Raw genomic sequence first — 12,589 nt, 5'->3', positions numbered from 1 at the left:
ATCAAACATGTATGAAAACATAATGTAATCTGAATCATAATGGTACAGCCTCATCGCAGTTGTGTTTGACCTTACCAGGTACACATTTGCACACCTAGGTGGAGATTTTTTGCCTCAGGATACAAGCATAAGTAGTCAAACATCCAACACACTGTGCCACAGACATCCTTAAAGGCCAATTTACACAGACAAACGGTAACAGTAAGCGGAAAACGAAAAATAGAATCAATGTTATTTATTATGACCATTTATACAGAACCCGGAGCGGACGGGCGGTTGAGCGGAATCCGATTTTGTGAAAATACCACATGGTAGTTGTGGATTCTGGCCAATCAACAACATGATTGATGTGAGGTCATCTAGCAACAACTTTTTTGCATGAGTCTGTCAAGTCCAAGATAACAATACGAGCACCATAGTAGGCTTGGCCTAGTTTTGGAACTTATTATTATTATTCAGAAATACTGTACAACTACGACGTGACTGATTGTTTGTATAAGGATTAGTGTAAAGAAAATATACATTTAGGACGTTATTAGGCAACAAGCCCCTCTAAAACCAAAGCCTGTGTGTGGTACAGTAGGCTACTGCTCTAGGCCTACTGACAGTCAGTCATATTAGTCTAGTCCAGTCCAGCAGTGCTTGCAACATGATGTAGCCTCGAGGCCTACAAGCACCTAATTTCCGCCACACCGCTCACGAATTCCGCGTACTGTGTAAATTGGACATGCCACACAGTTTTCCGCTCACAATTACCGCTTGTCTGTGTAAATTGGCCTTAGGCAAGAAGCATTGCCTTGTCCTTTGGATGGGATATTAAGCTGTTAACCCTGATTACATTATATTATACCACCCTGCACTCACCCACCAAGTTTGAAGACCACGCAACCCTAGTCCCTAAATAAATCCAGGACATGCAGAGATTTGGTGAATTAAAAGTAAAGACTGTATCAATTTATGAAAAAAAGTTAATTAAATAAATTCTGAATAAAAGAAGGAAAACTAAGCTGGAAACATATTTGATGGATAAGTTGGATGATATAAGATTGACGAGCTTTAAACGTTAAAACAAGGATCTTAAAGATACTTCAAAAGTACTTCATACTGACCTGAACACCATCTACTATATTTTGACAATTACTGACGACAAAATCCTCTGGAAGATCTTTTTGATCGATTTGAGAACTAGCTTTCAGTGCGGATTCACCGTCAAACGACACATAGCAGAATCGCACAGTGAGTTCATCAATTGGCCGCAAAAATGCTGGACCTGCACTTATCACCTGAAATGGATTTTAACAAAAATGTTAGTATCGAGAACAGTAATTATACATATAAGTCTATTGTAAGATTATAAGGTTGATAGACTTGTTATAGTGATTCAGTTCAAAGTTGTGTCTGTCTATCACTCCAGCCTTTGCTTTTTTACTTTTTACTGAATTGAAATGTAGATTGTGATTGCCAATAAAAGAATAAGAATAAACATTTAACAACATTGATAAAAATACAAATTGGTACATTAAATATTGATATAAGTCCTTCATTTTAGTAGCTTTTTATTTCCTCAAACACTAAGTACTGTCATAATGTTATATTTTTGGTTAATTTTTTGTGTTTAACTTGAAAATGACCAAATACTGTTTGTAGTATATTTATTCAGTATTAGTAAAGTTAGAGTGTCAAAAACATATTAAAATTCACCATACAAGATTCAAATGAAGTAAAAATATGATTATTATCAGAAAAGTTTTATCTTGTTTTTCCTCATTCCTCCTTCTGAAACTATAATTCATGTTTGTTTATGGTTTTTATTAATTTATGAATTACGTGTAAAGAGAGAAATAGGCTATATATAATACATACACCATTATTTTTTATAAAAAAATTATCCAGAATAGTAAAGTAAAATAGCCTTCAAGATTACAACAACAGGGGATACTGTATTATAAACAAAATATGTAACAATCATACAGCGACATTAGCTTCCTGAAAGAGAGCTTCACACATTTGCGAACAGGTAAATATTCCACGTCTTTCCAAATAAGGACGTAGGATTTCAAAGTCCGGCATCAAGTAGTAACCGCCAGTTGACCTCTTGACCTTTATCCCGACACTTGTTAACTCTCTGAATGATAATAGTAATAATTGTGGAATGGACGCACATTTAAACATGGAATTTCCATAATCAATTAGATTTTGTATATGACATATGATTATTTAGTGATGTTTAACCAAATGATGTAACTAATTTAATCAATTCTAAAATACAATAATACAGCAATGAACAAATCTCACATCTGTCATCTTGTGATTAAGTACACAACAGAATCTCACATACACATTTTCTGAAACACTGCACCACCTCCACCACTTGGATATTACCACACCACCTCCTCCACTTGGATATTACCACACCACCTCCTCCACTTGGATATTACCACACCACCTCCTCCACTTGGATCTTACCACACCACCTCCTCCACTTGGATCTTACAACACCATCTCCACCACTTGGATCTTACCACACCATCTCCACATCTTGGATATTACCACACCATCTCCTCCACTTGGATCTTACCACACCATCTCCTCCACTTGGATCTTATCACACCACCTCCTCCACTTGGAACTTACCACACCACCTTCACCACTTGGATCTTACCACACCACCTCCTCCACTTGGATCTTACCACACCACCTCCTCCACTTGGATCTTATTCTTACCACACCACCTCCTCCACTTGGATATTACCACACCACCTCCTCCACTTGGATATTAACACACCATCTCCACCACTTGGATATTACCACACCACCTCCTCCACTTGGATCTTACCACACCATCTCCACCACTTGGATCTTACCACACCACCTCCTCCACTTGGATTTTACCACACCACCTCCACCACTTGGATAATACCACACCACCTCCTCCACTTGGATATTACCACACCATCTCCACCACTTGGATCTTACCACACCATCTCCACCACTTGGATCTTACCACACCCCCTCCTCCACTTCAATCTTACCACACCACCTCCTCCAATTGGATCTTACCACACCATCTCCACCACTTGGATCTTACCACACCACCTCCTCCACTTGGATATTACCACACCACCTCCTCCACTTGGATATTACCACACCACCTCCTCCACTTGGATATTACTTACTTACTTTTTATAGCCAATTGTGCGGGGTATCTAGGAGTGAGTGTTTAGAGTTTAATTATCGTAGGGCGCAGTGTGCATTGGACGCACCTAACTGTATAAGCCTTTTAAAATATTGGTAAAACCATAATGCTCGTATTATTGTAGTTCAGTTACAAACCGACGGACTGCGTAGTATCGTGGATTGAAACTCCCGACAAGGCTCACAGCTGAACGTGTATGGAACTCTTATCTCAAATAATATCTCTCAACTCTCAAATTATATTGTAAAGTACCACACTGAAGCTATTGCTTGCTCTGTGGGCCCATTGTGGGGATAATTAAAATTATTGTTAAGAGTAATACAAGAGACGAGTTACATCATAACATATTATTCGGAGTTATAAAATTGTTTTATTAACAATAACACTACTACAGGTGCCCTGGGTATTGGAGACGGTCACACCTAAGTTATTGTTCATAAGGTTAGATACAGTGACCACTTGGGGGTCACCCACTTGCTTTAAGTTAAGCATTTTTGTGTTTGTATTGTTTTGTGTTTGTGCTTTTAGAAAGATTGTCATATTTCTTAGAAGGAATAAAAGCTGATTTTGCACTTCATCTATGGTTGAAAAGACTCCTTTTGTTGCATATGACAGACATTAGACCTTCGATCCAAATTGTTCATCTGTGATTCTCATTGTGACACCACACCACCTCCTCCACCACTTAGATCTTACCACACCACCTCCTCCACCTGGGGTCCCGCCTAACCAAATGCTCTACATGGGGTTGCAGCAAACCACCTCCAATAACACTGGGCTAAGTTATGAAAATGAGCGTGATTGTATTTTATGTTTTATATAAATGGAGATATGTTACCTGTAACAATATTCAGCAACTGCAGAAAGAATCCGACGACAGTGAAACACATAATTTTGACTTTCTTCATCAAAATTGAACATCTAAAATAGAAAAATTTATTATGTTATGAAAGTGGAAACATTTACAATAGAGCAAGTCAATGAGTGGTTTAAAGGTAGGGCATCATAGCCACTTCATCGGCACTGATTCGAGCTTGACTCGCTCTATATGTTTCTGGTGGTAGCTAGGATAGCCGAGATATATAAACTGTATGCTTTATAAAAAAGTGGAACATTTTTTGTAGGAGATCTCTGGTGTACTAGTTTCACTTCAGACAGTCCCCGTCATATAAAAATGAGCACCTTTATATCCCCAGGGGAGATGAAAAGTGTAACACTTTGTCCACATATTGCATATATATAAATCTATTATTATTATTAGTCTTTACATACGATTTCAGGCCTAAATTATAATAGTTGTAAATGGAATAGTTACATCAAATTTGGGACATATTATGAACATACAAAAATGGGTTACCGACTTATTTCATAAGGTCTTTTAGACCAGCGTTCCGCAAACTTTTTTGACCGTGACCCCATGATCCTATTTTGGGAATTCTCGCAACCCAACATTGTGTATTTAAGCTTACAGCCCCCCCTGTGGCAACACAAATTTTGTTAAATGACACCCCTAGATGTCTGGAAATGGTACTCTCGTCGTGTTTCGTAAAGTCCCTATTGTGTGTACGCTACGGTACTCGCCGTGCGTCAACATAGGGAAAACTGTAGATGTGAAATGTAATCAGTGTTGTAGATTCTACAAAACTGAGAACATTTCACATATAGATCAGTGTATAATTGACAAAATGTTTCAGTATCGGAAACAATTTTTGCGACCCATCAATTTTTTTTTCGCGACCCAAACACTGGTTGCGGAATGGCGTTTTAGACTACAAACCTCTTTAGACCACAAACCTATTATATACATCATGAATACGTTCAAAAGCTTTAATTCAAGTTCCAATCTTTTACAATTTAACGGAAATGTATCTCCTCTGTTATAGTAATGAAAGTAAGGTTGTGTATCATATGAAAGACATAACCTGTCAAACCAATTTCAGCAAGTGGTAAATTAAAAAGTACAATAAAATTAAGAGTTGGTGGTAGATGAGGATTACTAATTCTTACCATCAAAGAGGCATATTGGATTGGTCCCGACGCACAGGAATAGGTGTGGCTACCAGCACTCTTGACAGCTATCTTCAGGGCAGATAACTTCTTAGGGTAAATATTATATCCAAGCTAGAAGAAAAATTGGTCATTCAACTTATAAACGTAACTAGTAGATTTGTTTCCTTGCATGTCATCTGTACATTATTGATTTAATTCTACTAAAAAACAATCCTCATATAAAACAACTCCGAAATGTGTGTATGTTGGGCACCTATGATGTCCCCAAATTGTGATTAAATTATTAAGTATTCACATTAGTACTGTAAGTAAAGGTAAAATAAATTTGGATGATGCCCTCTGCAGACCCATAACAGCCAGCAGTGCAGCGCCTACCCAGATTAGAATATAGGGAGACGATCCCCTGCTCTTTTCGATTAGTATACTAATTTCTTTATGTACACAGGACCCACAACTTTAAGTCCTATCCACCAGGACGAAAGCATTCAGAGTAAAGTATCTTACAATCAATATGGCACAGACAGGCTGGAACCCATGCCTATCACATGCTAGTCTGATTGCCTTATCATTACACCATCACTCTCTGTATGTGTTTCAGAATCAATAGCAAATGGTATTTGTTCACTTACTCGCCATCCACCAGCACTGGCCCATTTTGAGATTCCACTGCTGAGTATCGTACCTTCTGGATAATACTTGGCAATACTGACATGCCCACCATCAAATCTCAGCTTAGCATAAATTTCATCACTAAGAACAATCATATTGTGATCTCGGAACACCTTGCTGTTTATTATAAAAACAATAAGTTGTTGTTGAGAATACAAACTAGGACCAACAGTGGTGGTTTTAAAGATATTATTATTATTATTATTATTTGTTGTTCATGTCTTATTATGTAGGTAATACAGAGTATGCAAATCTGAGGAATAAACACCAAGTTAATTAAGTGTCGGTACTTTGCACTCTAAAAGCTTTCATTTACAATAAAAACATTACCTGAGAGACTCCAATTCTTGTTCTGTATAACTTGTTCCAGCTGCGAATAAATAAAACTAAAATTAATTAAATCTAATATTTTTTATTGTATTTTTGCCATCTCAGTCTTGTAATTAATTTACTTTTCAATCATCAAAACTTGCTTGTTGGTTGTATATATCATAAAGAGAACAAGTATCTTACTAATACATTACTGAATATTTTATTTAATTATTTTATTATTTAACATGTTTCAGTTTTAAACTTATAAACTGGAACAAACTAGAATCTCTGAAGATCTTATTTGGAACTAAATTTCATGTTAATACTTCAACTCGCAAAGAATGCTTGGTTGTGGCACTGATATGCAAATGCTAACAATTTAACCACTTGAGTGCAAAATAGACAAAACCAAAATTTAGACAAGGTTTTGATAAAAGTTTCAATAATGTACATCTCTAATTGAAAGTACATGCTGGTGGGTAGGTTATATTAAATTTCATTCTGAATAATTCTATAGTAGTTACATTTGTAATGGTTCATAAGGTACAACTGGTAACAATTTGAGTATGAAATAAGTCACCTGTGTGACATGGTTTTTAATTGTTGTTCTCAGTAAGAATACTAACTTGGATTATCTGGGTTACACAGGATAAGTAATTTATTCTTGTCTTCCAGTTGGTTTTCTTTAATAGTCTGCAAAAGGAAAATTTGATTATGAATTACATGTTTTGCTAAATAAATATTTATTCTACGATAAGTAATGTGCAATTCATATTTACTGTGTAACCTCAAATCTTGTTTGCTTTAAATCGGACCATGCCTTTATATTGGGTATACAAACATTAAATCACTCAGGACTTTTTATTGGGTACTCAAACATTGAATCAAGCTGGCTTTTTTATATGGTATTCACACAATGAATCAGCCAGCACTGCTCCTCCTGTATGTGAACGATAGGAAGGTTAGCACTTAAAATTGCACAACGTCTATCATTAAAGCAGGTCTAACACCATGTTCACTGATTTACGAGAAGTGTATCTTAAGGAAAGTTGAAAATATTATGAAATATCCTATTGTTACAATTTTAATAGATCTGGTATTACAATACGACCCCTAAAAGTCAACCTATGTAGAACTATGAAGTTCTTTGTTGTAAATAGCATTAATATGTACAATTCTAACGTTTGACGATAACTCTTTAGTCTTTGTTGTAATTTTTATTTTAAATTGCAATCGTTTTAACAGTATTTTACAGATCCCATGGCATTTTTGCAATTTGCATTTTTAATAGTTTTTTAACATACAAATAGTATTTTAACATTGCCATTTGCAATTTGATGTATTTTTCTTTGTTGTTTTATTGTCTTAATTATGCCATTTTAAAGTTGACTAATACAATTTTTTTAATCTTGAATCTTAATTTCACCATTTTTAGCGACTTGTTTGGGGGATATTTTTACTACAGTCTCCTTTTATTACTCAGCCAGCTAGATAACTATATGCCCTAAAAACTGAAGTGGAAAAACATGTGACATTGCTGTGTTTGCTTAGGTGGTAATTCCAGGTTAAGTATATGACGTGTGATGTCACGTGTATGTCTTTTTATGACTATTATTTAACCTGAATAACCTAGTACCTGTAGAAATGCCTCTGGAGTTAATTTCCAGTTGCTCTCAAAGCTTGTAGAAATAACATGTGTCGATTTCTGAGCCAATAACATTTGAGGTTTATAGGTTGTCCAAGTTGGTGATAGCAGTATCACATCTGTAAATATAATATATTATTATATAAAATAATAATAACACTATATACAAATTGGGGGCTCATTTGCAGCTAAAACTCTTGACACATAACCTCCGAGTTGCGCTCAGGAGTAGTAATGTTTGTGGATTATAAGTGTCCTTGTGTGTAATTCATTTATAGGATAACCAAAGTTGTATATTAACTTTGCTATGTAAAACAAACAAAATATATTATATATCAGATAATATCACTAAATATCAATTATCATTAAAAAGAGGAATGTACAAGAAAGTTGGCTGAATTCTCTCTATATTCTGTATACTACCAGACCATGATTGTGTTTCATTAGATAAATCCTAATTGTCTGAACACAGAAAATGTACGTTCTTAATGTCCTATCCTACCTCCATTAAAAATCAACATTAGCAAGAAAATAAGCTCTTTAGATCCAGGTCCCACAATGACGTCATCAGCATGAAAATGACTTAGTTTGTCCTCCTTGGCATGGAATTCACAGATGCTTGCACACAGCTCTGCTATACCTAGGAAATTTCAAGACAACTTTATAAGAAGTAGATAGAAAGTAACAACACAAAAATAAATTAAACGCTCAGGATGTGAGCGACTGGCAAAATGCAGAGCGACATGTGGCAGCAATACAGTAATAAGCAAATATACTCGAGCGAGTGATTGTATTCTGATTGGTTGCATATTTTTTCAAAAGAACTGTTGTTGAGAAACTCAACAGTTCTTTTCAGCACTAATATACATGGTGTACCGCAAACTTTATATCAACATAATAATTATAGCATGAGAATTTCAAGTAAAGGAAAATGATGTACTTGTTATTATCAATGACATTATAACATTTATACCAATGAATATCAGATTATTTAGCTGATAACAATGTACTTCATGCTTGAATGCAGCTTATTTATATAGTTCAATTCATACAATTTAGCCTAATCTTTAAGTTTTTTATTTTGTCTGGTCCACTGCCTATAAGTGTATAAAGTGTTCAACAGTTCATAAAAAAAACTGTATTGTAAATGGAATCCCAATCCTTAGTTAAATTTATGTCAACATGGTAAATACACAATAATAAAATAACAACAAAAAACTTAATACTGTACTTGTCTACTATTTATCAGATTGTTTTATGTTATTTCTCCTATTTATTAACTACAACCATAGCCATCAAAATAGCAGAGTACAAAGTGTTTCATGTTGGTGAGATAGGCAAAACATGATAGGCCTCCAAATTCCGCTCTGTCTACACTATCAAACTATATGTGACAAAAATGTGATGTGCCCATAATATAACGTCTCTATAACATGTACACAGATACGTTTGAAACTATTCTTTTTTTATTTGGCAAAATCATGTTACGTACCATTAGAGGACTAACGTTGTTATTTCTCCATGGTGGGAGGTACTGTAGGCCTAGCCTGGGTTCTTCTAGCTAGCCAATATTTTTTACTTTAACATTTTTATACTAAATTATGTAAAATATTCCTTAGAATACCTGCAACAGGTAAATATGCATTCTCTCCAGTATGCTCTGCAAGTGCTTTCTGAGCTGATTTCATCACAGGAAAAGGAGACTGACCAAAACCAAAATGGTAAATAGTCTGCCCCTCAGCAATCAGTTTTCGGATGACTTCATTTTGAGAAAGATTTGTTGCAGGAGAGTACTCAGCTAGGTGTGGTAGCAATAAGTTCTGCCACTGTTCGCCTGTTTGTGATGAATCCATCTCTAAATTAACAAACTGATTAATATTATATTGAAATGTCACATTACTAATTGTATTTGGGATGGCCTAGAGGAAAAAAGGAAAATAAATATTTCATTAACCAACGCATGAACCACTAAACAAAAAAATCCTGCCGCAACGTATCGTATTGACGCGCAACATAAGAAAATACTCTTCTATCTAATTTGCATCCCCTCTCACAATGATCAATGACTCATTATATAATTGTGGTTAAATTTTGAAGGGTCAGGGTCAAAGATCAAGGTCCACAAAAAAAAAAAGAAAAAAAAAATAATAAAAAAAACAAAAACTCAGTGGAACTTGAACCAGCGATCTCAACTGTGAGAGGCTGGATACATAACCATTACACCAAACTCTCATCCACAACTTTGTAGTGTGCATTTAGCCTATTTACACTTAGAACTAATAAAAAAAATGCAAAAAAAATATATTTATTTTCCGGAGACATTTTATGTAGGGGAATTTTACAGTAGGCGGAGGTTTGTACTCTCGGAGTACCCTCTAGTTTTATATCTTTTTATTGTCAAAATCAAGAATATTACTGTATTCAAATTATGATTTACAAAAGGCTAATACTGTAGAACGAACGATAGGCATCACCGTATTCTGAACATTTTGCTGGATCGTTAACCTGTTAATTTAATTATAATTCTGTAATTTGTTTGTGTAATGTCAATTATATATTTAAATGGTCATTACACAACCGGTAACCTGTTTCTTCAATTTTTACTATTTTTTATTTTCTTTTGTTAATGGAGACTCATGGCAGGGATATGCAAACATTTAGAAACGGGACGTCGGCAACTTTTTGAAAATCGGCAGACTGTTGAATAGTCGTCTCATCCACAAGCCTGTGAGATAGAAGGTTGGGGGTTAGAGTCGTTAAGCCCGATAAAAAATCACCATCACTTAATAAAGATTTATAGAGTATCTCTTTTTGAATTCACCACGGCCAACCAATGCTTGAAAACAAAAGTCAGTTTCTTTTTTCTTACTTTGATGAGGACAATTGTGGTTGGCGGAATTGGAACTTCATTAAACATGTCTTTTGACAGTGTTGGTAAACATAATACCGATATGAATAAACACCTGTTTTAATCTTGAAAAATAAATTAAACGTCAACACACCATCGTTACTAATCACATTGCAACCGTAACAAAATCGGCAACTTGTAATTTTAGAGCGAATATTTTGTATTTCAATATTTGTTTTGAATGGCTTTTGTCTTTTTGAACGTTGATATAATGGCATGAATAAATGTTATTCGGAATTATGGAAGCTGTGAAACAGATGATATGTCACAGGAAACGATCGATTTATAAAAAAAATTTGCAGAACGCTGATGCCTATCGTTCATTCTTTTTAGCTCTTTGTCAAATCATAATTTGAATATATTCTGTCAAATTTGGCCCGGGAAATATTTTAAGAGCTAGAATTAGTTTCTAGATCGACGCAAAGTGCGCCTTAAGAACTAACTTGCGTGTCATTACAAGTGGGAACTGACGACGGAAGCACGGTGCAGTAGACGTGTTCAACACTGTTTCTGCTTTACGTTCGTCATGCATAATGATTCTTAATCGTAAGAGGGGATGCAAAATAGATAGAAGAGTATTTTCTTTTGTTGCACGTGTCAATACGATACGTTGCGGCAGGATGTTTCTATACTTATAAACAATTGGCTATGGCCTAAATTGTAGGCGACGTGTGCTACAAAGTTATCGGAACAAGTGACATTAATTAATATTGCATTCAATTCAATGCTATGTGGGTTGTCCTTCTTGTGTGTCCGTCACCTTGCAAATAGCGCGATGTGTTTGTTTGTAAATCCATATCACATAATTAAACTCCATTGCTTATAGCCTAGGCCTAGAATTAGATGAAGTCATGTTTTTTGATAGCATAACGATTAAAATCAAAATCTTTTTTTAGAATCTGTAAATTCAATGTGTTATCAACAATTTTGTATGATTTTGGTCGGATTTTGTGTACACTACCATTTCGTAGGGCCTTCGCTTTCAAACAAGGTCTTTTTGGTCGCTTTCGAAGTCTTCGCTTTCGACACACCCCTACCTAGAGTGAATTAGAGCGGCCTAGCTAGGCTAACCTAGATCCTAACATCAGTTTATCGCGACCAAAACTAAACGTGACCGATATCATCGTAACAATCGGAGTGACTCCGGCGGGGTTTTCCCTTCTTGAGCTGGTGCCTTGTAGTGCGACTTTGCGTTGTGGCGACTTTGGCATAGGGCGACTTTGCGATGGGGCGACTTGACTAGCTATCCGTTACATCGGGACCGGTTACATCCTATATGCCTCAAGAAAGCCAAGCATGATCATAACTTAACTGGGCTAGGCCTAGCCTACTAGATAGGGCCTACTGACTGTATAGCCTAATAAACCAGGCCTAGCTAGTATGATGTCTACTAATGCTGCATACAAACACACACTTACTTTGCAGTATTTGGCATACAAAGATAACTTTTGAGACGATAATGCCGATTAAATTAACGCAATCTGTGGCCGGCTGTTTACCAAAAAGAATATATTTTGCGTTTACTCGACTCTCTCTCTCCCCGGCCCCCCGGCCGCTATCTCTCTCTGTATTTGTTCAAACTATAGAGGGCGCTATAATATATTAGAAAATACAAAAAAATATGGAGGGAGTTATATAAAGGCTAGGTATTGGCATTGTTGGTTATCCGCAAAAGGGTAGAAGTAAAAATGACCTGTAGCACACAAAATTATGTGCACACGAGTAAAATGCAAAAAAATCAACTTTATGCACGTTTCAGGTCATTTTGAGCATTTCGAAATTCTCTATTTTTTTGTGTTACACACGCGCGCGCACACGTTTGTAATCTGTACACAGCATAGAAAGACCG

General features: G+C 35.7%; 1 protein-coding gene across 3 annotated transcripts in view; it reads right to left on the bottom strand.

Annotated features, from left to right (window-relative positions):
• Window positions 1-12,283, bottom strand: part of LOC144845736 (aspartate aminotransferase-like) — a 138,709-nt gene extending 126,426 nt beyond the window's left edge. For all 3 annotated transcript variants that reach the window (XR_013612584.1, XM_078703178.1, XM_078703168.1), the window contains exons 1-11: window positions 12,159-12,283; window positions 9,457-9,687; window positions 8,335-8,472; window positions 7,824-7,951; window positions 6,814-6,880; window positions 6,206-6,245; window positions 5,836-5,992; window positions 5,204-5,317; window positions 4,035-4,117; window positions 1,972-2,125; window positions 1,110-1,283 (exon numbers count right to left, since the gene is read on the bottom strand). Coding sequence is in view for 2 of the 3 variants with exons in the window: in XM_078703178.1 (XP_078559304.1) it covers window positions 1,110-1,283; window positions 1,972-2,125; window positions 4,035-4,117; window positions 5,204-5,317; window positions 5,836-5,992; window positions 6,206-6,245; window positions 6,814-6,880; window positions 7,824-7,951; window positions 8,335-8,472; window positions 9,457-9,685 (1,284 nt within the window). In the remaining variant the exon portion in view is untranslated. The remainder of the gene's footprint in view (window positions 1-1,109; window positions 1,284-1,971; window positions 2,126-4,034; window positions 4,118-5,203; window positions 5,318-5,835; window positions 5,993-6,205; window positions 6,246-6,813; window positions 6,881-7,823; window positions 7,952-8,334; window positions 8,473-9,456; window positions 9,688-12,158) is intronic.
• Between the last annotated feature and the right edge of the window lie 306 nt (window positions 12,284-12,589).

This window comes from Antedon bifida, chromosome 1, assembly GCF_963402885.1.
Source record: "Antedon bifida chromosome 1, ecAntBifi1.1, whole genome shotgun sequence".
Taxonomy (NCBI): domain Eukaryota; kingdom Metazoa; phylum Echinodermata; class Crinoidea; order Comatulida; family Antedonidae; genus Antedon; species Antedon bifida.
The sequence above is the reverse complement of the archived record's forward strand: the minus strand, read 5'-3'. Positions and strand labels throughout refer to the sequence as shown.